The 26,552-nt window shown below is 37.8% G+C and overlaps 1 protein-coding gene across 5 annotated transcripts in view; it reads right to left on the minus strand.

Annotated features, from left to right (window-relative positions):
* The window catches only part of RPS6KC1 (ribosomal protein S6 kinase C1), a 178,413-nt gene that overhangs the window by 20,832 nt on the left and 131,029 nt on the right, over positions 1-26,552 (minus strand). For all 5 annotated transcript variants that reach the window (XM_080824321.1, XM_080824319.1, XM_080824322.1 and 2 more), the window contains 4 exons: positions 22,611-22,658; positions 21,227-21,359; positions 10,158-11,753; positions 9,797-9,886 (listed from right to left, as the gene is read on the minus strand). In XM_080824321.1, the coding sequence (XP_080680447.1) occupies positions 9,797-9,886; positions 10,158-11,753; positions 21,227-21,359; positions 22,611-22,658 (1,867 nt within the window). The remainder of the gene's footprint in view (positions 1-9,796; positions 9,887-10,157; positions 11,754-21,226; positions 21,360-22,610; positions 22,659-26,552) is intronic.

The raw sequence follows: 26,552 nt of genomic DNA on the forward strand, positions 1-26,552 counted from the left end.
TTTCAAAATCAACTGTCAATCCTATACCAATTATGTCTTTTATTTCTAGCTCCTAGGCACAGGAGGCACTTAATAAGTGCTTGTTGAATAAATACATCCATCTTGTGTTCTCTACCACAGTTCATTCCAGGATTCAGAGCATCTACAAAAGCTTCATCGCATTCATTTTCTTTAAGTCCCATCAAGCATAGAGATCTACGTCAAGTCCTTTCACACTTTTATATGTGTTAGGCTAGAAAGTTCCAAACATTATCTAAAGCACACCCTGGCTGCTGGATGAAACGCAGATTAAAGTCAGGTGAGAATGGAGGTCAGTCAGTTGATGAGTGCGGTAGTCCAGGCAAGTGATGCTGCTGGCTTAAAGATCGGGGTGCGATGGGCGCCTTCCAGGGCTCCCCTCTGCTGAGTGCGGTGACTGCCTCGGTTTGTTCTGAGGGGATGGCGTGTGGCAAAGGAAAAAGCTGACAAGCCCCGGGAGCAGGAAGAAGACAGGACTGGGAGGTAACTCAGGGTTTCCCATGCCCCTGTTCAATGTGGCAATCCAGGCACCCAGTCCCGTGAAAGGTGCTACTGGTGCATATACTGCCTATGATATCTGGCTCCTAGTCTGGTGAGATAATTAGTATGTTAGTATTCTCTTAATGTCCCCCAAAACAAACTCACTTAAGTAAACTGGAGGACAACTACACCTCTTAGTTTCCCAAGGGTATTATTTTAGATATAGAGACAATTTTTTGAAAAGTTTCCAAAAAATGTTGCAACTAAAAGTCATATCAACTAGGAGGATAAAATTTCACTTTAAGTCCAGGGCTGAACTGTTTCTCTAATACCTATAAACTAAATTATCAAAGTTGAGACATTTAAAGTTTCAAAGTCTGAAGGTACACAAGTGTTCAAGAGAACGTGTATTTTAAATGAAATCATTTGGACAGAAGAAATGTACTTGCCCAAGGTCTCAAATCTCTTAGGCAGATCTTACTCAGAGTGATAAACTATCTAGAGCCTGGAATTAGCACTTTGCTCCCCCTTCTCCATATTTTATCCTACTTTAGAAAATGCTGGCTGCCTACTTCTCCATTCCCCATTCCATAAAATTTTCCAACTCTGTACTCAATTATTATTCAAATGCCTTATTTGTTGAGCAGGGTGTATGAACTACTTAAAAATTATCAGTATCACATTCCTTTCATCCAGTAGAGTATTATCCAGAGAGGGCCGATGACAGAGGCTAGCACTTTCCAGAGAGAAGTGTGCAGCAGCCAGAGCTCCACGCTTCACTGCACCATAAGGCGATGGGAGAAGTGTGTGCCTCTACCTTTCACACACTTGTTTTCTTGGTTCAACCCAGGCTCTAGCCTTGCTGCCTGCCACCACCTTATTAATCCAGTGGTTTTTCACATATTTTAATTACCTGAAACCCTGGGCCAGCTGTATTGTGGAGACTTGGACATAAGGACACACTGCACTCAGAGAATTTGAGCTGGGCTTGACCAAATACTTAAATCTGCCTTTTTCTCGCTACCTAGCTCTGAGTTTCTCATTGTGGGGGTGACCTGGCAACCATGTTCTGAGCTTTCCTGCACTTATCTGCATAAGCTGCATCAATCTCCTTGATTTAACTTGATTCAGCATTCCAGAACCAAGAATTACCTGTTCAAGGGAGTTTATAGGTATCATTACTATACTTCATGTGATATAAAATAAGAAATGGGTAACTACCAGATGACTTCTGGTTGACTGATTACAATTATAATTCTGAGCTCTATACAATCTTGCTTACTCTCTCACCCTGCATTTCTAGTAGGAAAAAAAAAAAAAAACCAACAGCATGCTCCATTTTCCATTGATCATATCACAACAACTCCATTCTGAATAGCCATCAGGTGTCACAGTGTTACCAACCAAAGCCATTAAAGTTGATTAATGAGAAAAAGGCTAACTGAAAATTGTGAAAATGACAGACGCAGTTACCCCCCCTCCCCACCGCTGTTGCCGTGTTAGGCAGCCAGAGCTTCATGCACTGCTATTAAAGGAGCTTAAGGAATCCCATTTGCTTTGTCATCAATTTTTTAAAACCTTAGCATATTTAAACATTTATTTGAAGGAAGCATTTGTGAATAATTGCTTGGAAGGAGTAAGCCCTGGTTACTTCATGGAGATGCAAACTGACAAAATTTTGTGCTCGCTTCAGCAGCACATACACAAACTGACAAAATTTTATATGCTATGGAAACAGATGCTTTGGTCAAAGCAGCTAGCCAGTAGCTCTGGTACGTAATATTTAAGACTATTATCTCTTCTCCGTTAAAGATCAGAGGTAAAAGACAGTTCATTTTCCTTTTTACAATAATATGGTAGTGAGGCTAAGTAACCAAATAGTTGCCAAAAATCAACTTAGACCTGAAAATCAAGAAGCATTACAATGCAGCTATTACTTAAAACTACAAGTATCTTGTCTCATGTTCCTCTTCTAAAAAAAGAATCTGTCCAAGATCAGAAAGAAAATCATTAGGAGTAAGTAAGAGGTTAAAACTAATTTCCTCTTAATAATCTAAAGCTTGAGGTAACTCCCACTCCCCGGTATAACGGGTAGTCTTATGAAACATACAGAGATCTTGTATTTCACCTCTTCCGCATGAAAACATTATTAATGACTCTTAAAAATTCTCTAGTTCTAATGGCCAAAGAATTTCTTCTCCTGAGAAGAGCTAATATGTTATCCACGAAGGTGCCAAATCACAAGGATAGGACACTTTGCTATTACTCTGCCTCATTCCTGTCAGTGGAGACAAATCATATTTTGTCCTGATGAGAAGTATGATTTCAGAAAGGGTCTACTTCAACATGGAGTGACCTTAACACAGAGGTGAAGGTGACTGGCCCATCACTGGGGGATTTGTGAGAGATCCAAGATACACCTTACCTAGGGAGGGATCCCAAGGTTCCAGACTTTTCAAAGCAATATAAAGCAACTCTTTAATCTTTCTATCATGAGGGAACTTGATAGAAGTTGCCTGAAGTAGATAGAAGTTGACAGAAGTTGATAGAAGCTTGCCTGAACTAGGTAAGATTTGGGTTGACTGCAAGCTCTTTTGCTTATCTTAATATGACTCTATACTCATGGCACAAGCTTCATCAACAGACAGGGGTGAAGTACATCAGGGAATATTCATCAGTGTAAAATTTTCACTGTTCTATGGCAAACTGGAAAAGTTACTGGTTCTCCCAAAGAAGATTGAGATTTGGTCTTTATGACAATAAGAACTAAAGGCAAAGGACTAAAAGTACTTGCTAATTGTTCAAGGAAAACATTAGAGCATCCACTATGTACAAAAGAGTTACTGGTGAAGTTTTGCTTAAGAGTAAATCAAACAAAAGAGTTACTGTTTGAAAGATAATGTTTAAATATTAACCACAAATACTGTACTCTTTAAAAATTATTTCTATCGCTCCCTCTTGCTTTTTTCTTCTTTCTCCTTTGGGGGGAAAAATTAAAGCCTACCCAAGAGATATATCCATATTTCCTGATTATATCATTATTATTTCAAAATGTACATCTAAGAACTGCAGGGGTAGGGGGAGGTATGGGCTGACAGGTTGGGGGGGTCGCAGTTAAAAAGAACAATAAAAAAAAAAGAAAAAATGTACATCTAGGGCGCCTGGGTAGCTCAGTCGTTAAGCAGCTGCCTTCGGCTCAGGTCATGATTCCAGGGTCCTGGGATCGAGGCCCATATCGGGCTCCCTGCTAGGTGGGAAGCCTGCTTATCCCTCTCCCACTCCCCCTGCTTGTGTTCCCTCTCTCTGTCTCTCTCTCTGTCTCTCTCTCTCTCTGTCAAATAATTAAATAAATAAATCTTTTTTAAAAAATTAAAAATGTATATATACACACATCTATATTCATTTGGTTTCTCTCTCAACTTTGCATTCCCTCATGTTTGGTGAAGTTACCTAAGACCCCAAAATTCTCATATGCAAAATGATTCTTTCTTCCTTAAACAATTTTGTTTTTTGAGAATCTTGACAATCAAATTTCACCCTACTCAAAAGGTGTCTTGGCTTTTCTCTTCCAAATGAAAATACTATCCATAAATCCCTCATTTTCACATCATATATATTATGTAAATACTCTATAAATGAGTAAAAATATATACTTGGAGGGGCGCCTGGGTGGCTTAGTTGGTTAACCATCTGCCTTGGGCTTGGGTCATGATCCCAGGGTCCTGGGATCGGGCCCCGCATCAGGCTCTCTGCTCCACAAGGAGACTGCTTCTCCCTCTCCCTCTGCCTGCCACTCTGCCTACTTGTGCTCTCCTTCTCTCTCTCAAATAAATTAATCTGTGTGTGTGTGTGTGTGTGTGTGTGTGTGTGTATCCATACACATATACTTTGAAAGTCCTCAAGTGAAATAATGATTTTCACCCTACTAAAGAGCAGATAAGAAATCAGTATTTATCCTTGGTGGGGGGTGGGGGGGGATTCTTGCCTTAATAAAATGAATTTGAGGGGTGCCTGGGTGGCTCAGTGGGTTAAAGCCTCTGCCTTTGGCTCAGGTCATGATCCCAGGGTCCTGGGATCAAGCCCCACATCGGGCTCTCTGCTCAGCGGGGAGCCTGCTTCTCCCTCTCCTTCTGCCTGCCTCTCTGCCTACTTGTGATCTCTCCGTCTGTCAAATAAATAAATAATCTTTAAAAAAAAAAATAAAATGAATTTGAATTCTGACTACATTTTGTGTAAGAAGGGTATTAGGTAATTTGATATCTGTTGTGATCTTTTTTTATACTCAACAAATCTGTTTTACTAGTGGTAAATTAAGGTTTAGAAAGTCTTAAATAACATGCTTAAGGCCAACTTATGAGTTAATGGTTGTGGAAAAAATATTGAAGGTTGGTGATTCTTTTTTTTTTTTTTTTAAAGATTTTATTTATTTGACACAGAGAGAGAGAAAAAGAGAGACAGTGAGAGAGGGAACACATGCAGGGGCGGGGTGGGAGAGGGAGAAGCAGGCCTCCCGCTGAGTTGGGAGCCCAGTGCAGGGCTCGATCCCAGGACCCTGGGACCACGACCTGAGCCAAAGGCAGATGCCTAATGACTGAGCCACCCAGGTGCCCCGAAGGTTATTAATTCTTAATTCCACTTTATGATTCTAAATCTTAAACTTATGACATCCTCATGGTATTTTAAACCATCCATGGGCTGAGTCCTAGATCTAAATATCAAATACAAAACTATCACGTGGAGCCCCACGTTTAAAAAGCAACAAATAACATGTAAGATACATTTATGAAAAAGGGCAGAGGAGACTACCCTCAAAAAATATATTCATGGACTATTTGATAAAGTCAGGCTAGAAGGGCAAAGGGTGGTAGTAAATAAATGTTATGCTCTAAAACTGAATTTTACCGATAGTTTTCAGCATGATTTTTCTATGTTTCACTTTTCACTGTCAGCTGTGAGCTGTTTCCAAGTGTGAAATCGCCTAAGAGAGGAAGCAAAGCTGTCATTTGACATCTGGGAGCGTGGAGATCGGACTGCAGTAAAAAGCAGTTTGGACTTCTTCAATTACACACATATTCACCTATAAATTCTAAAGTCTGAAAAGTATTCAACGAGAAATATCAATGTAAAATTCAAGCATTTATAAAGGCTCATAATGGAGTGGAAAATAAAGGTGAAGGACACACAGGGATAGGATACCGTATCAACCTGTGAAGACCAGAATAAGAAACTGAAGTGATTATATTAGCATAATAATGAACATGTAAACAATTTTACTCACTTGCCTTAGATTGCTTATTAAACTTTCAAATATAGTCTTTTGTATTTTATATGCTATTACAGGTTCTAGCTGCTTTTTTATAATGAAGGGTCAAGACTGTTAAGGGGAAAAAATACTGGTAAAAAAATACTTTCTTGACACTTTATTCTTCATTTACACTTAAAATGCTATAACAAAAATTTATTCTGTTATGATAAATTAATAGTTATGATGATAGAGCACATAAAATCCTGTGTGTGTGTGTGCGTGCGTGCGTGTGTGTACACAAATATAGAAATAAAATCAGAGGGGCGCCTGGGTGGCTCAGTGGGTTAAAGCCACTGCCTTCGGCTCGGGTTATGATCTCAGGGCCCTCAGATCGAGCCCTGCATCAGGCTCTCTGCTCGGCGGGGAGCCTGCTTCCCCTCCTCTCTCTCTGCCTGCCTCTCTGCCTACTTGTGATCTCTGTCTGTCAAATAAATAAATAAAATCTTAAAAAAAAAAAAAGAAAGAAAATCAGAGTAACTACAAAGAAGTCCTCTAGAGAAGAATAATCAATTTACTCCAGTTTTTATTCTGTAACCGCTCACCACCAAAAATAGGGCAACCAGTCCACAAGTCTCTTAATAAAGTATCTAAAAGTTTCCTAACGTGGAAACTAGACAGTATTATGTTTATATTGTCACGCTATACAACCTGTTTCCACTTTGGGGTCTATTTCTTTGCTCTTTCTCTTCCTGAACTCTGTCCTGTGTTTCTCTGGTATGAAAGGAACCCATTTACCATGAATGATGTTTATTTAAAATAAAACCTTTCCAGAGAATCATCCTAGGTAATCTAAGGATACAAAGTGAACCTAAAAGGAATGGCTTCTACTTTGAAAACAGGGCTGGGTTTGATCAGTGAATTCGTATTCTCAAGACCCTCTTGATCGGCCTGCAGCTGCGGCCATTTATTTGCCCGCTTTTTCACAGATGTAGACAGAGAAAGCACCATGGGTTTTGTCTTTTTGTTACGGACTTGTTTTCTTTAACATAAAAAAGTGGCAACTTTTTAAGAAAGTTCTTCATGTTGTTGTAGAAACTGGTGAACATCAGATATCCTTGGTAGTACACACTGTTAAAATGACTATGACTTTTTAAAATCTGAGATCGCAAAGTTGGCAGAAACTATACTTCAATAACAGAAGGTGATCATTTGCATTTCAAAATTTATCTATCTTGCTTTTCCCCTCAATTAGACCAAAACATGTTGATTCACAGGTTTCTGTGAATTTATAGAGCAGAATAATGGCCCCCCTGCTAGTTTGGCATGTGCTCAAGTTTCTGTCCATGTAAATCGAATCTGTTACTGGAAATTTTTCTCAAAATATAAAGGCACATCATCCACAAGATGAAAAGATACACTGCTGATATTATAAAGTACAGGGCAGGTGGATCATGTTTTTAGGACAAATACGTGATAAGGATTCCCAGGAGGGAGGAGGGGTAGAGGTTGCATGCTGTTTAAACAGAACTGGATCGTTCTCATCACAATCTTATGACAACTTTACTTTCTAACCAAACATCAGCAGCTTAACATGCTTTAGAGTTACTTGGACAATAATACTAAGGTTAGAGTTGGAAAGCGGAAAGGCAGAGGGAATGTGGGAGAGAATGACTGCAACCCTGCAGTGTTTCTAAGGGCTGACCAGAAGATGACTAAGTACTCTCTGTCCCCATGTATTAATGGATTTGTGACTTTTAAGCACTGAAATATTAGCATTTTAGCATTGCTCCCACCCTTTGAGAAGAGGAGGAAAGCCTACTTACAGTTTTTATCAGTGGCACCACTATTCCCTCTTGAAATAAACAGTAATTTACAATTTTTTGTCCCAGTTCCTTTGCATTATAAGCAAGGGGCAGGAGAACACGGACTTAACTGTGTTCTGTAATTCTCTGGGTTTATGACCATCTATATTACAACACTAGCTTTACTTTTCAGTGAAGGCCACTGCTGGTTTTGTTTCCCCCCAACTGATAAAACAAATTAATAGGCCCAAAGAATAGAAGAGACTTTCCACATTGTTCAGTGCATGCCATAATGCTAGAACACTTCTGCAACTCACAAAGCTTGAAAGTACAATTCTTTCATGCAAATAATTAAAACAAAGCCCTTCTTCAGATGACAGCTTTTTTCAAATGTTAGTGAAGGGCAACCTGGAAGATGACAGTAAAAATCCATTAATGGTAGACTGCCACCTGCTGGTAAACTATTAGAATTGTGATTTCCGGGGAAAGGCTGTAAAGGAAAATCTGGAAACTGATCTGGATTAAACTCAGTATTTCGGTACACAAAATTAAAAGTATGTATTAGTTGATGAATGCAATATAGCTTTGTTCCACATATATTAAAATTCTCAGGATGCCAACGTGCTATGAATGTTAAAGTAAATAGGACTGTACCCTGAAGAAACAATCTGCTGGAATGCCAAAGGAAGACCCTATAGTTTTCAATAAGAGAGTGAAAATAAAAATAGGAAATAAGGAGTCAGTTATAAATATTAAACAATGTCTCACAAACATTTGGTTTTGATGTGATGTTTATACTGCACTTCACTTCTGGATTTAACAGGTTTCATGTCAAAGAACTCCCAGATTTAATTTTGATTCTAAAACCTCCAAATTCATTGTATGTACTTATGTACACTGGTACCTAAAATGTTATTTATTAAATTAGAAAAGGGGGTGAAGTACAAAAAAAAAAAAAAAAAAAGAAACAGATAACCATCATAAAGTGATTGCACTATGAAATTATTTTTGTTATCCCATTAACTAAATCATACTAATAAGGCTTCAAAAGAAACAGCATAATATTATCTACTTGAGAGAAACTAAAATATAGGAATGCTCTATTGCCCCTAGGAAAAAAATAAAATCAAACACCTCTAACTTGAGGGAAGGAAGTGGAAAAGAAAAGGTATAACAGTAAGAAAAAAATTCAAATCATTGTTTTCAGGAAATAGTTTTAGGATATTTGCTTTGTAGCTTGAAAAACTTTGCTATTCCCCAATACAGGAATAATTCTTAACAATGAAGGTTGTAACTAAAAACAATATAGCTCTTTCAATCCTAATTATAATCATTTCCCATTATGCAGGGAAGCAATGTTAGCATCAATAATACGGTGGTTAGCTAGGAAGCATTAAATACTGTATTAATCAACAACTAAGCGGATCATGTCAACATAATCAGTTTGAACCTCCTTTGAAAGCTATTGGGGTGACAAGTGAAGCAACTTTGACCATCCAAAGAGGCTGAAAGCTAGGCAAAAGGTGAACAAACTTTGGGTTCAGATATAGCCCCATCTGCACTGACAGAGACACTAACTCAAATCCAATTCAGATGCTTAAATGACCTATCATTATCAGCAAAGGATCTAACACATCCCAGAAATAAATCTCTAATTTTTAAGAAACAAAGACAATACAGTAAGAGCAAGAGAAACCTGTTGTGTCAAATATTTGGCTAAATAAACTGGCTATTTTAAACCATGAAGAACATGCTTCCTAAAATGTCTCAGATACAGAAAAGAACTCTAAAATCTGCTCTACAACCCCAGCTTGGCTTATCACTGAAGTCACAATATTGCATTTTTTTAATTCCACTTTTTTTTTATTATCCATTTTACCCTTAGGAATTTTACCCCCTTTGTCGGCTAACCATGCAGTTAAAGCGGTTTGGGGTATTTAAAGGTCCTTCTAAACACCAAGAAGTTACGACATGTCTAAGACAGACTTCAGTGTCAGTTCTAAAGTACAAACCTGTTTAACAACAACAAATACACACACACACACACACACACACACACACACACACACACACACATATCCCTCTATTGGAATATACAATGCTTTAATTTCCAAATTTTCTTTTTTGGAGGATTAAAGAGATACTCAAATCCAACACATGTGAACTGTGAGTGAAAAACACAACTTCTGCAAAGAAAAGAGAGCTGCTGAACTACTTTTTCAAGTGAAACATTTTAGGAGATTGCTCTAACCTGGGGCACAGTACATTCTCTCTATGGCATCGCTGTCACAGGAATCTTCAACCTCACTCCACCTGCTAAAATACGTTAGCTGAATGTGTCCTAAAAACAAAACGACAGGAGAAATCAAAACATTTTTCTCTTCCATTTTCTGCAGAAGTGAACTGTAATTACTCCTTTTGTAGCTAAAAACAGTATCATTAAGAATAATGGCATCATTAAGTACTAGAAGCTATTACTGGGGGTGAATTTGCTGCACTGATAATGAAGCTCTAGACAGGAAATGAAGATACTAATTACAAGATAAAACGCCTACTCAGTTAATTGGAAGCAACAGCGAATAAAAAGAAATGCATTTGCAAAAGTTCCTGACCTCTATCATTCAATAAGATGTTGTTTGGGTTCAAATCGCGGCACACAATTCCCTCTCTATGTAAAGCATCAAGGGCTACCACCATTTCAGCTGCCCATCTTTGAATGCAGCCCTCGGGGATGTAAAACCTGGAGTTTAGTGCTAATTTTTTATCAAGGTCCTCAAAAATCTGATGTATTTCCTTGTCTCCTTCTAGGGCTAATCCACTCTCTCCCTTAGTCTCTGGGTCTCTCTGAAATAAAGTCAGTTCCTCTTTAGCCAAATCCTCCGTTTGATCTGTAAACAGCAATACTTCTTCAGTTTTTAAAGTGTCTGTGTTTACATTATATTCATTAGCACCTGAGAGTGGGTTAGGAATATGGAATAAGCTTTCTTCTGTGTTGTCTGCAGTTACTGCTGACTCGAACACTCCAAGTCCTTGGAACGTAGAACTGGAGCTGTGTAACAAAGACACATCTCCTGAACTACAATGATCAGCAGCTGCTACAAATAACATCCCAAGATCTCCCTGGGCATTGTGTTTCTCGGCTAGACTCTGGGATGTAGGTCCAGAGGGATCACTCAATTCCTCTGTGCCTTCTCCTTCTCTTGCTTGGCGTTTTTCAGTACTAAGTCGAAGGCATAAAACATCGGGGGCTTCCAACAGTTTACTTTCAATTATGCCTATGTCGGTCTGCGGACACTTCGTCGTTGCCACTGCTGCACCATCTCTGGTCGGCTCCAGTTCACCAGGGAGATTTACAAGAAGGTCAGGCCTTCCCTCATCAGTGCCAGTGACATCATCGAAAGCAGCATCTTTAAAAGAAATGACTGGGACAGAGTCATCTGAGCCCCTGCTAATGGTGTCCTGAGCTAGAAACTCTACCTTGCTTTCACTACCACTGAAACTCCTGGAAGTGCTGTCTCCATCTGGAAGAGTGAAAAATGGTTTCAGAGGCTCTGACTTTAGACTATACAGTTTTTCTCCAAAATCAAGGCCTAGCAGTTCACTAGTGCTATCCTTACTGTCTATCCTAAAGAATTCCATGGGGCTGTTTTTAGATCTACTAAGGGAATCTGACGTTCTTGGAGAACTAACTGCTTCTACATCATCATCTCCAGCAAAGAACTTCAGCTCATGAGCTATCTGCTGGGTGCTGGGGCTGTCACTGCCAGCAGCAAGGTGTGCTGGGAAGCTTTCAGTAACTTTGGTATCAACACCATTCCCTCCAATCTTCATGAAAGGCTCCTCATTCAATGACCCTGGTTCAATCTTTTCTTGCCCATATTCATTGCATAATGTCAAATAACTAGTAGTACATTCTTCTTCTGAACTTGAGCCAGAATCTGGCCATTTTGGAGAGCTATCCTGGCCTTCTTCATCTTGGTTACTATCATCTTGAGAGCTTGGAGTAAGACTAGTCTTCAACGGCAGAACTTTGAGCGTGGTTCCACCATCACTTCCTCTGGAGTCAAAGCTGCTGCTGTCCTGAGGACTAGAAGTTGGCTGTTGAAGGTGAACTTTGGTAAGTGTAGATTTTTTCACTTCCCCGATGTCAAAGCTTTCTTCAGGGCTTCTGTTTAGAAACTTACTGATATATGACCAGAGTTTGCCACCTGTGAACAAGTATAACCAAAAAAATTTTTAAGATCCCCAAAGTAATGGTTACCTATTGAAGCCCTCAGAAAAACAAAGAGCATTCTAATAATCAACCAAACGCAAGACAATGATACCCATTAATATCAAGTGTGCTGTAAAACAAGCATTTTAATGAAATGCTTTCTTGTTATTGCTGACTGTTGAGTACAGTTTTAAACATATCTCCTGATACCAGTTATCTTTTAAATGACAACCTATCTTTCCCTTTGAAATTAGTTTAACAAATACTAATATGAAATCCCACAGTAGAACACTGCTTTAAATATGATTTAGCTGCAGAAACATCTGATTACGTTCTGAGCTGTTTATGTAATAATTTTTTGAAGCATGGCCCCTTGGCCAAGTGGAAATACATAAATAAGTCCTCTTAAAATTGTATAGACTATAGGGGGTAAAAATCAACAGTATTATTCCATAATATTCTATATTATGCCCAGTCCAAGATTAGAGGGGAGATACGGCATCAGGTATATAATGACGCCATTGTAAATGACATATTAATAACATTTTTCCCATCCCCCCCAAACACATCATATATGGTATAAGACCAAGTAAAGCAACTGAGGAAAATTGATTGGGCAGCCATTAATGTGGCCAACTATTGTAATTCTGGTTCTGTATTCTGAGATATACGCAAAACCTATGGAAAAGTAAAATCGTAAAAATCAATTTCAGGGGCGCCTGGATGGCTCAATGGGTTAAAGCCTCTGCCTTCAGCTCAGGTCATGATCTCAGGGTCCTGGGATCGAGCCCTGCATCAGACTCTCTGCTCAACAGGGAGCCTGCTTCCCCCTCTCTCTCTGCCTGCTTCTCTGCCTACTTGTGATCTCTCTCTGCCAAATAAATAAATAAAATCTTTTTTAAAAAATCAATTTCAAAGAAATCTTAGAAATCAAATAAACATAAAGGAAGCCAATGTTTTACCAGGAATATTTATTAGTTATTTCCCCTTATTTGTCTTTTTGTGTTCTGTTAACCATTAAAAACTCCACCTGTTTTGCTCATTAGAATCTTTGAACAAATAACTGTAAGTATCAAAAACCTACGAAAGCTTCATTGTATTATAATAGTTAAATCTGATCTAGAAATCTTATAAATGATAATTGCAGATGCATACTTTGTGACAATGTTAACCATAGCTTCCAAAAATGGGAAATAATGTGTTAAAAATAAATCCCTCTATTAACATGGAGAAGGCAATTTTTTTTCCCCAGCACATTTTTAATGTCCTTATTAAGCATCCTATACCAAGGGTAACAATCTTAAGAGAAATAATCTCTGACAGTCAATTATATGTATAAAAAGGTTAGTGGAAGCATCCAAAAAAATCCTTTTGTACTTGGCATTTCATTTCATTTAGAGGAACTCAGTAAATAGCCCGAGTACTGTGCCTACTATAAAGTAAATGTATAATAAAGGATAACTGTCATAATATTAATCCTAAGATACTGAGGCATCTCTCCCTGTGACCTAGTTAATAATCTTCTCCCATTTTGACAATAATTAGCAGTATTGGACATTATGGTGTTTAACTTTTCCCTCTCCTTTTTCTTAGCTAACTTTCTGTCCTCACTAGATTATACTTAGTGTTTCGTATTTCCCCATATTCAAATAAAACTTAAGGTTCATATATAGCTTTGAAACTCACAAAAGAGGCTATGCATTGATTCCACCTCTTCTTCATCATCTGACAACAATAGCCACATTCCTCTTATCACAAATACGTCTGTTGTGGCACACTAACAATAAAGCCTGAACCCGGAGCTGGGATTCTTGTAAGCAGTCCAACTGAAACAGTGTGTGTTGTTTTCCATTCTCCTAGATGGGGACGACTGTGAGGACAGGACCGTCTTTTTCATCTTTCTGTATCTACTGCCTAAACAGTGTGCAGGACATGACGGGCATTCAGTCAGTGCTGCTTTAACCCAAATGATAACTCATCAGAATGAGATGTGCCAACACAAAGTAGATAGTCTTTGCAGTTGCAAAGTTCCAATAACAGCAAGAAACAGTACCCAGTAAAGTTCTAAGAGAAGTTGCATACATTCTTAGGCCAAGTTCACTTGGATGAACTGCTGAAATCTAAAATTCATTGTCCTTAAATTCTTTCTCCTCCTTGTCCCCCATCACTTCCTCTTCAAGCCAATCTTAGATTATTTTTCCTCCCTTGTTCTTCTGGGCAAGTTTCTGAGTCCTACAGGACATGTCCATAATATTTTATGCAGTCTTCCTCTTCTACTGATTCCTCTGGTCAGTCTGTTTCTTGGAATAACTTTATGGCTACAACTAGATCCCTGCTTTAACTCCTTTCTGTATCATTCTATCATACTAACTGCTGCCCACTAATCTTCCATTTTAGCACAGACTTATATTACTTCTCCATTCAAGAACCCAAATTCCCTCCGCCTACTAAATAATGTATGTACCAACTCCACAGAGGCATTGAACCCCTCGGTAATACAATGTGTCAAGCTATGATCCGGTCCTCCCCTTCAACTCACCGAATAATTCATCTGAACTGGATTCCTCCAAATATAACCCGTGCTGGGCTTTTGCTCAAACTATACCTACCACTTAAAGAATTTTTTTTCTTATTAGTTTCTCCAATATCTACTTGTGAAAATTCTAACCATTCTTGATGGTTCCTCAGGAATTTGTTTTCTTTTACCAATTTCTTGACATGTCCTCAGTGGATTCAGATTCTCTGAATCTTTTATATCACTCAGTCCCTCTTTTAACATTTAAAATGTTCTGTTTCATGGTAATTATTACTTTCATACTTCTATACTTTTACCATCTCCTCTACCAGACTATAGGATCTTCAAAACTACAAGGAGCATGTAAAAAAATAGGTATTAAATAAATATTAAATCGGGTTACAAAAAGATGACATCTTTCCAAGTAGTTTGAAAATCTTTTAAGAATAAGGGTCTATAAATATTAGTATCATTATTTTGGGTCATGCTTCCTTCCTGCTGTAAAACAAATATATGGTCTCAAAAAATTAAATACAAAAAAGAAGAGAAAAATTCAAAATAATACAAATCTATTTATAATAATATAATACAAATACAATAATAATATAAAACTATTAACTACAGGTGCCTGGGTGGTTCAGTTAGTTAAGCATTCGACTCTTGATTTTGCCTCAGGTCATGATCTCATGGGTCATGGGATCGAGCCGCACACTGGGCTCCATGCTCACAGGAAATCCGCTTGGGCGTCTCTCTCTCCCCTCTATCCTACCCCCATTCATGAGAGTACACTCAAGCGCTCTCCCTCCCTAATAAATGGATAAATCTTTTTTAAAAAACACTATTAACTATTTGTACATTTATTTCCAGACTTTTTATTTGTGACTAACATCACATCATAAACATTTTCTAATTTTCAGGAGACCATGAACTTCAGTGGCTATATAGTATAACCATGTGACAGACACTATGAGGTATTTACATGTTCCTCCACTGTTGGACATTTACACTGTTTCCAATCTTTTACTATTTTATAACTAAAATAATATGTACTTTTACATGAAGTACTTAACATCCTTGATAATTTCGTCAGGACAGAATTTCAGAAATGAAAATACTAGATCAAAAAGCATGAATATGTTTAATGCTTCTGATACATGTTGTGAAACTCCTTTATAGATAGGCTATACCAGAATTTACTCCTATATGCCTGTGTAATGCCATCTTCACAGCAACTTGCCTTTACTGAATGATAGCAAGCTGACCAATTTGTTTAGTCAAATATGTCATCTCCCTTAATTTCTATTCTTCTCATTATTACATAGAATTTTTAAATGTGATGGTTGGCACTATCTTCATGACATTTGTTCCTAACCTAAACAAGTACCATAGAATGAATTATAAAAACTCTGCATTTTTCAAAAGAGAATGAAACTGTTTTAGCCCTTCTCCATTCTTTCCTGGGTGCCCGGTTACATTTAATGTTTGATACAGAACTATGGAAACAAAATTTTGGTCCTATCCCATACTTTTTTTCAATGACAAAATCATGAAAATCACAAAACTTATAAGAACATGTTATTTCCTTTGAAATTTCTCACCCACAAAAGCTGAGTGTGTTTTACTTTCTATCAAATTAAGATCAGGCCTAACAGATAAACTTACACAAATGTCAACAGTATAACTGTAACATTAAAAACATTATCCTTTTAAAAAAACCCATTGTTGCTAAATCTCAAAATATAAGTAGAAAATACCTAACATATTTACAATTTTTAACACTTCAGAAATATGAATGACACCTTTATAAGCCTCACTGAAGCATATAAAACTTAGAGATATTAGCTATTTTAAGCTAATGAAATCAGCAATTCATAAAGTTTAATAAAAACTCTTATTAAATTTTAATTTATTGGTTTTCTGAAAGACTGCAAAGAATATTTGTTAAATTTGCTTGACCAGAATTAGGACTTGACTTTAACATATACGATGAAATACTGCTGGAACAATGATCAAAATCATTTTTTGAACTAGCAATTCTACGTCAAGAAATTCATGCTATAAATACTTCTCAAAAAAGAAAACAAAAATACACAAAGATATATAGGAAAAAGTACTAGAAACAATTTAAACACCAATTAATAAGGGAGGAGTTAAATAAATTATAGTATCAGTACAACCAAATATTCTTTATTCAAAACAGCAACAGCAACACTTGGAAATACACACAGTTTACCAGGTGCCAGGCACTAAGTGCTTTACATATATCAACTACTTAATCCTCCCATCAACTGTATGAGGTAGATAATTATCATCCCTATTTTATAGATAAGGAAATGGAGGCACAAAAACATTAAACACCTTGCCCAAGGTCACACAAACTAATGTAGTCTGGCTCTAGAATCCCTGTTTCTAATCACTACACTGGTCTTAATGCAGACCTATATGTACTGACAAGGAAAGCTGTCGAAGGTACATTGTTAAGATGGGGAAGAAAACAAGCCATAGAACAATTTGTAAGATCCATTTTATTTAACCAGACAGGTGGGAAGTATATGTTTATACACACTGGAAATTTTCCCCTATCTCTAGAGAGTAGAACTGGGCATTAAAGTGACTAGGAAGGAAGAATTTTTATTTTTACTTTATATACCTCTATATGTAGTTCAAAAATATTGCTTTATATACTAGTTTCATAAATTTTTTTGAAAAAAACTAGTTAATAAAAAGAGAATCATTTCACCCCTCAAGTCCCCAAGTGACTTGGCGCAAAACTCTTTCCCATTCCCGGCCTGTCTGGTGTATCCACACTTGCAGGCATTCCTTCCAACCCAGGCATTTCACCTCTTCTCTGACCTACTCAGTATAAGGCAATTATACACAGAGCATCTTCTATGTACCAAGTATTCTCCTAAATGCTGGGATACAGATGATGGAAATGACATGATCCCTAATTCTTAGGAACTCAAAGTTTTAATAACACATGTGGTCTGGACTAAATACAATTCTTTTCTCACCTTTTCTTCTCCAGTTAAAATAAGGGATTCATTAATAAGAACAATAAACGTTTTCAATCTCTCTCCTAAAATCCTGCCTGGTATATCCAAATGCCTACTCAATGCCACTTGGATATTTCAGAAGCATCTCATACTCACAAGTCCAAAACTGAATCCCTGATTTTTTCCTCTAAATCCACCCCTCCCATAGCTTTCCCCATCTTAGTAAATGGGAATTCCATTCTTTCAGTTCTGTGAGCTGAAAACCTTGCAGGCATGTAAAGCAGAATCATGTCAGTTGTATCTTCAAAATAGAATCAGAATCTAATGACCATTTCTCACCACCTCTACCACTAACACTTTGTGCAAGCCACAATTATTTTCACCTGGATTGCTGCAAAAATGCCCATACTGGTCTCCTGCTTTTGCCTTTCCCCTCCTAGACTACATTTTCCACAAAGCGGCCAGAGGGATCCCTATCTTGTCATTCCTTTGCTCAATATCCCTCAACCACCTCCTATCTAGTCAGAAGAAAAAACAAGTTCTTGGAGCACCTGAGTGGCTCAGTCAGTTAAGGGTCTGACTCTTGATTCTGGCTCAGGTCATGATCTTGGGGTTGTGACACCAAGCCCCGTATTGGGCTCCACACTGGGGCATGGAGCCTACTTGAGATTCTCTCTCTCCCTCTGCCCCTGAATCCCTCCCTCCATGTTCGTGCTAAACAAAAAAAAAAAAGTCAAGTTCCTAAAGTGGCCTATTAAGACCACAGAGGATCTTCCCACCTGCCTCCCTACCTCCAAGCTCTTCCCATTCTGCTCCAGCCACAGTAACCTTGCTACTTCTTATATGCCAAGCACACTCTGGGCTCCAAGTCTAATTGTTCTCCCTTGCTGAGATACTGTTCTCTCACATATCCACAATGCTCCCCCCTCACTTCCTTCAGGTCACTGGCCAAACATCCCTTTCTTAATGAAGTGACCGCTCTAGATAAAACAGTAACTCCCAACTCACCCCTCCGGCATCCCCTTTCCCCTTCTTCTATTTACCTTTCACCACAGAACTTATCTCCTTCTCACATGTATTTGCTTATTGTTGGTTCTGCCTCTCGATGCTAAGTTCCATGTGGGCAAAGTCTTCATCAGTTTTGTTCACTGCCATGTTAGAACTGAGCCTGTATCCCAGTAAGCACCAATATATTTCTGACTAAATGAATTAAAAGTGGAAGGAAAATGAGTCCAAGAGATTTACCTGGATCTTGAATAGTCCTGTAACCATAAGGAAGCTAAAGTCGCACATCATAAATATTCAAGCATTCATAAAAGAGAAAACAACTGTTCAACACTAATTTTTAGGAACAGCTATTTACACATATAAAAGCAATGCGTGTATGATATATGCACGACTTCTAATTCACAGAAGCAACAAACACCACTATGTAAAACATAGCACACCGCCCATCATAAAGTTCACCTGATTGCTCAAGGTAAAGCCAAAAAAGTCACCTATATTCTTCTCTCCCTAACTTAGAATCTATCACAGATCCCAGAGCCTACCCTCAAAGCATAGCGACTAGAACTCCAGGAAAGCCATGCCATCATCACCTCTTATCTAGACCATGCACTGTCTAATTACTATTCCTTGCCCTTTATAATCCATTCCCTATACAAAAGCCAGAGCCATCTTTCTTAAAACGTAAATCAGATCTCGCCACTGCTTTAGAGATCCACTCGTTTCCCAATGCACTTGAATAAAAGTCAAAGTTCTTTCCCTGCAGTACAAGACTCCTGCCTATTTCTAGAGCCTCATAGACCACGACTGCCCTCACCTACTATACTCCAACCAAATGGTCTCCTTTCTTGTTCATGTTTTTGCCTTTTTGCCTTTGGTTTCTTACACTGATGCCTGTACCTAGAATGTGCTTCCCAATTTCATCCAAATGGTTATTTCTTTTGTCATTCAAAACTCCTCTTAAATGTTGCCTTTTTGGAGCAGGCTTCCTTGACTACCTCATCTAAAGTAGCTCCCCAGGTGTTCATTTTTTTAAAGCTCCCTTTGTTAGAGACCAGTGCACTCCCTATTATTCATCAGTATTATCATGCTTTTGGTTTTCTGCTTGAAAACTCATCACAAGAATGTAAGTTTCAAAGGGGCAAGCTCTCTTCCTGTCTTGTTCACCAAAGAGAGAGTCTAGTACATAATACACGCTCAATAAATTTGCTGAATATTAAATGAATGTACAGTTCCTACTTGCACTGTCATATAATATCTTTGTGTTACAAAATCTCAAAATCAAACAGCAGACACCTGAAATCAACAGTCAAAAAGAGATCCTCCCCCCCCAAGTTTAAATAATCCAAGAGAAATTCAAAATCATGTAGCCATTCAAAGCCAGCTGAGGCCAACAATAAAGGAAAAGAAGCCTGGTAAAGATAATCTAAATCTAGACACATGGCTTTCAAAAAGATTATAAAGATTTTCTCAATATTAAAGTAAAATCAGTTGAAGTATCAGCTTTAAGGGGTATCAGAGAAAGTGAGAAGATGGCAGAAGAAAAACTGAAGTGTGTTCTGGAGAAGGAAGAGAATGAGCAGGAAGAAGCTGCAAACAGCAGAGGCAAACTAGAATCGAAAATTTGCCACAGATAATCTCCAACATGAATAATCCACACTGGGTAATAGAATATTGACTATAATTACATTCATCCTACTGACCTTGTTCTAAATTATTATGGATTATTACTACGCAAGTTATTTTGTTCCACACCAGAGGTGGCTGTATTTCGCTATCAGATGACATGACCTCTAATTCAATAATGTCTGTAATGCACTGGTATCCTCAGATAAAAGCTGTCTATAATGTCTGAACAAAGGTGAATTAGTTATCCAATTCACACACGCAATTAACTCTCTTAATACCTGAGAGACCATGGAGCCCCTTCTGAATTTCCTATTAAATACTACATATGGAGGTCTTCCCTCCATCTGTAGTTATCTTGTGCTGTACTTCATAATAAACAATATTAATAGTTTATTGCTCCCGTCAAAAATCTTGCATTAGTTATCATAAAGACCTCATTCCACAAAGCAATGACTCATTTTCCTGGGAAAAATGCATTAAATTTAAATGTCATGCCTATTAGTAAAACACAACAGTTCTTTATTCTCAGTAATGTAAAAATAAAAATAACACCTTCGTGAAACATGAGAAATAATTTAAATTTTTTCACTATTTTAAAAATACCTCTTAAGGCCAAAAGGCTATATTCATTATGTGGATTTATATTTATATGCTGTATTCAGTCATTCTAAATAAAAGACTATTTATTTAAATTCAGGTGTTAAAGGGCAAAAACAAATCAAAACATAGTACTTTTTTGCCACCTGTTCCCTCTACCATGAGCTGAAATTTCATAAATAGTTTGAAGGCAGAGCACCATGCCTCTGCTTTGTACCCATATGTGATGCCAATGGCTGTATTCGTAAAAACCCAGATCAGAATAACTAGGTAATGTCAAATGTTAAGCAAATACCCATGCATTCTAAAAAAGGAGGTAATTAATTAATTCTTCAGGGGATGCTTTTTATTTCCATCATCTAACATTAATGTATCCTTTTAGCAGAGAACAAGAGAACAAAATAAAATCCCTAAAATTAAACCTAGCTCTGTTAGCACACATTCACCTTAATGTGCTCATCACAGTAGCTCAATTCTAGGAGAAATAAGTAGTTATGTGTATCTAAGAATGTTACTGTAGTTCAAATGAAACCTCCTGTTCACCTGGGGTTGTCATTTTCCCTGACAACTCAAAGAGAGCAGAGGAAAGAGGACGGTTTCTTACGTGGGTTTCGTATGTTTTATCTGCCCAGGCAATGACAGAAGTAAAAAAAGGACATTACAGACTCTGAAAACTAAGGAGATGACACTCTTCACTCCGTAAACAATTTTAAACCACAAACTAACCTTCCGCGTGCTGCAGCACAAGAAACACGGACTCCTCAGAAATGATGTACTTGTGCAGACACACCATGTTGGGCACGCAGCGGGGGATGATGGTCTTTCTGTTCCTGCTGTATTCACTGCTTTTCCTTAGACCCTGACAGAGAACAAAAAGGTCAGTTGTACCCTCAGTTGCCTTTGGAGCCTGCTGTGCTCTGTGTTTATCAACCAAACTAATCTATCCGAGTTACTCTGGGCTTCAGAGAAACCACTCATCTGCTGCTCTATGCCCCTCAGTCCCTGGAGGCTCTGCTGATGGCATCTGGCGTGAATCCAGAGAACGGAAGATGCCACAAAGCTGCCATTAAAATCAATTACGTGGGTCAGTGTTTTTATTAGAGATGCTCTCAAACTAAGTCATCAGGATGACACACAGTTATTTCTCTATGACCTTTTCTTAAGTTTTATTTTACATATATTATCTATCTCTACCTTTAAAGCAGTAGACACTGTGAGATGATTCAAATTTCTGAGACACAAAAGGTATTCCTAGATTAAACAGGCGATTTGAAAATTTAATGTCAAAAAAGTATAAAGGCTACTTTAAGTTTCTCCAAAGGAACAAGGTGTGTGTAGCATCTGGTGTCAAAGCCTGGTTTAAAGATCTGGGGAAATGCCAGTGATAAAGTAGACGTGCAAAGAAATTCATTTCAGTATATGTCAATGTGACTTATTGCCACGCGGTTAGTAAAAGAAAAAGTATCTGAAAAAGAAATATAAAACTCATCTGAAATTGATTATTTCTAGGTGCTATGGAAATTATTAAATTAAGATATTTTAGAATATGTACTGTCACAATCCATTTCAATTTTGAAATTACAAATCCAGGGTTTTTTCTCTCCTTGTTCATTTAGTTAGAATTTGTTATACAAAGAAATAAAATTGAATTTAGCTAAAAAAAAAAGAGAGAGAGAGAGAGAGAGAGGGGACCAGGGATGTAGATAACTTTCCCAAATACCTGAAACAGAGACTTACAGGCAGAATTTCAGCTCTTTAGGATATAATCATAATCAAAGGTACAGTTGTATGCAATCTTCACAAATTATACAAAATGTATTAGAGATGTGTTTAAAGTACACACTATATATTTAAACAGCAGGGGATGAGTCTTCAACTTATTCAAACTATTACCCTCCATACTCTATAACCTACAACTCTTTTTAAACGTATGCTGTATTTATCAACTGTGATAAAGAACAGAAAGTAAAATAAATATAGACCATCACAAATATAACACCCAAATATAACACCCAAACACCCATGAAAAAATGTTAAATATTTTTTTTCTTTCAGAAGCATAATTTGAAGATAAATGCCTAAATTCATTAAACATACAAATTCTACTTACTTTTAAAATGAATGTCTGTTCTGTCCTTGTGTCCATTACAAGTAAAACCTACATGAAAGACATGAGTAATAATTTATTCACAGTACAATGAAACATTAACTTGTAAGTTTTTGAAACTATACTTTAAGGGTTTGGGGATAAATGCTGGAACTGACTCCACCAAAATTAATTTCTGAATAGGTGTTTTGTTTGTTTTTTTTTAAGCCACCAAATCACAGGATTAACAGTCTTATCTAAGGTTTTATTATTGCTTCCTTTTCTAAAAATTCCATATTTTAGAAACATTTCCATGTTTTCCTACATTTGTTTTAAAATATATTGCTTAGGGGGCACCTGGGTGGCTCAGTCAGTTAAGCATCTGCCTTCGGCTCAGGTCATGATCTCAGGGTCCTGGGATGGAGCCCCATGTTGGCTTCCTGCTCAGTGGGGAGTCTGCTTCTCCCTCTCCCTCTCCCTCTGCCTCTGCCTCTCCCCTCCCTGCTTGTGTGCATGCTCTCTCTCTCTCAAATAAATAAAATCTTTTTAAAAAATGAAATACATTGCTTAAAAGGAAAATTATTTTACACAAAGAATTTTTCCTCATGAAATATATATGGTTAAAAAGAAGTAAAAAAAAAATTTACAGGCATTGCTAAAGTCTCAATTTTCTTCTTAAAATCCCTTATGTAGCAATGTGGTATAATGTGATCTCAATAACTCAAGCTCCAACTTAAGACCCCCTTTTGGTACTGCTTCTTCATCCAAGACTCATGCTAGCTCCTCTTTTTCCACCAGCAAATCCTTTCAGCTCCATGTTCAAAATGTATCCAAAATGTGAACTCACTTGCACAGCTATTACCTTGATTCAAAGATTTACCTGGATTATAACAATGGCTTCCCAACAGATCTCTCTGCTTCCTTATTTGCTGCTCTATGGTCTGTTCTCTAAATAGCAGCCAGTGTTTTCTTTTAAAAACGTAAGTTACATCACACCACTCCTCTCATTCAGAAAAAACACCCAAGTCCAAATAATTACCTCAAGACCATGCATGATCTCACACACTGCCCCCTCAGACTACCTCTTCCCCCAACCCATCTTGATGGATAGAAGGAATGACTAGAGATAATTATTCTACCATGTTATTATTTTATTATTTTGGAGACACGATAGCAGAGGTTGGCAAACTTTTTCTATAGAGATCCAGACAGTAAAGATTTTTGGCTTTGCTGGCCCACGTGGTCTCTGCCGGAGCTCTTCATCTCTGCCACAGCAGAACAAAAGCAGCCACTACCTGCAATGGGCCCTGTCCAGAGTATTTACATCACAAACACCTACAAACATCGTAAAGAGGGCTTTGGGGTTCCCCTCCAGAGAGCTAAGAGTCAAGGATGAAAAAAAGACGTCAAGCTTGGGAAAATGAAAGAATGGTGAGAAGATGGGGGACCAGCCTGAGGAGAAGACAGTAAGTACCATGTTAGACATGATGAATTTGAAGCGATGGTGACCACCTCATCTTTGAACTTCCTTAATAAGTGTTTGACCTACACTATGTAAGTCTCCATTTAAATTCAACTGAATATTCCCACAGATGCCTTCTGAACTCACCCCTTCCTCTTGTCAAAGCCCTGTCCCCACTAGAAATAAAACCAAACCCTGTTTCTCCTCCTATAGTACTGAGTAACACCACCAACCATGTAACACCTCCACCACCAAAAAGCTCCCTCAGTCACTATGAATTTCCCCTGTCCCCTACCTTCATAACCAGTGACCAAGTCTACTAGCTAAGTATTTCTATCTACCCTGTACTGTTTACTCACCATGTACTATGCTTTAGCCATCAATGTTAATTCTCTCAACTACCTGATACCATAATTCTGCCCCTTTCTACTCTAAAAGTGAAGATATTAAAACTTCATCTGCAGAAGCTATAATGGCAGATAGTAACAGCATCTATCATTTGTGAGAATTTCAGTGAAGTCACCTTTATAAAAGTGTCTGGGATAGCCACTGTTACTATTATTGCTATGGCTGTTACTGCTGCTTCTCCTGACATGTCCCCCTCCCCCCACCCCACCCCACCCTCAACCTCTGCCCCTTATCAAACACATACTCATCCTTTCATATTCAGCACAAGTAACACTGATTCTCTCTGTTCTTTGTTCTCCCACTGTATACAGTACCAACCCCTTCCATTTGATTTTTTGTTCACGCGCCTATTTCCCAACCAGATTTCAAGTTTTTCGTGGGCATATTGTAGGCAGAATAATGGTCGCCAAGGATGTTCATACCTTAATCTCCAGAACCTATGAATATGTTACGTTCCTGGCAAAAAGGACTTTGCAGATGTAATTAAGGTGCAGACCTTAAAACAGATTATGTTGGATTATCTGAGTAGGCTCAATCAAATCCCATGAACCCTGAAAAGCAGAGAACTATCTCTGGCCAGAAGTGGAAACACAGAAATGATACGGCAGAAGGGGAAATCAGAAAGATTTGAAGTATGAGAGGGATACACAGTTGCTGGCGCTAAGATATAGACACCCACATGTCAGCACTGGGGATGGGCCTCTGGGACCTGATAGGAAAGCATGAGAAGTAGCAGACAGCTTCTAGAAGCAAAGACCAATCTTGGCTGATAGCCAGTAAGGAAGAGTTCAGTCCTACAACTACAAAGAATTCAACCTACAATCTGAATGAACTTGGAAGTGGATTTTTCCCCAGACCCTCCAGCAAGGAACACAGCCCTGCCAGCACCTTGATTATAGCCCAAGGTGGCCCATGTCAGACCTCTGGTCCAGAGAACTTTGACATAGTCAGAGAAAGATAAATATCATATGACTTCACTCAGATGTGTAATTTAAGAAACAAAACTGATGAACATGGGGGAAGGGAAGGAAAAATAAAATAACACAAAAACAGAGAGGGAGGCAAACCATAAGAGACTCTTACCTATATGGAACAAACTGAGGGTTGCCAGAGGGGAAGGGGGTGAGCGGAGGAGGTAACAGGGTGATGAACATGATGTAATGAGCACTGGGTGTTATATGCAACTGATCAATCACTGAATTCTACCCCTGAAACTAATAATGCACTATATGTTAACTAACTTGAATTTTTTAAAAAATCTAAAAAAAAACAAAAGTAAAACAAAGAACTTTGACATAATACATTTAGTTGGTTTAAGATGCTAAGTGTGTGGTCATTTGTTATGACAGCAATAGAAAACTAATACAGGGCAGAAACTATATTTTTTCCAACATATAACACATCCCTCTCCCATGGTAAATATTCCAATAAACACATGTGAACAAATTTAGGTGTAAATGTTTAGAAGACACATGTCAATACGTGAATAGAGCTTAGAAGTAAGTCGGAACTAAACACTTATATTTGAGCATTCTCCATCAAGATAACATCTAAAAACATGAAACCGTACCTCCAATGTTGTGCTTATTACTTTACATCTGGCACGATGCTGGGTTTCAAAGAATTAAATCATATAATGAGATAAGTATATGTATATTTTTTCCTTTTGTGACTGGCTTTTTTTTTAATTAAAATATAGCTTACACAAGATTATATTAGTTTCAGGCACACAACATAGTGATTCAACAATCATAAACACTATGAAATGCTTACTACAATACGTGTAGTTTCCATATGTCACCATACAAAGTTATTACGATATTATTGACTATATTCTCTATGCTGTCCTTTTTATTCCTATAATTTATTTTATAACCAGAAGTCTGTATGTCTTAGTTCCCTTCACCTATTTCGCCTATATCCCCCTCCACTCCAGTCAGACCTCCTCTCTGGCAACCACAAGTTTGTATCTCTGTAATTAGGAGTCTGTTATTTTTTTATTTGTTCATTTGTTTTGTTTTTTAGATTCCACACACAAGTGAAATCAAATGGTATTTGTCTTTCTCTATCTGATTTATTTCAATTAGCATAATAGA

The sequence above is a fragment of the Martes martes genome (assembly GCF_963455335.1).
Source record: "Martes martes genome assembly, chromosome: 15".
Taxonomy (NCBI): domain Eukaryota; kingdom Metazoa; phylum Chordata; class Mammalia; order Carnivora; family Mustelidae; genus Martes; species Martes martes.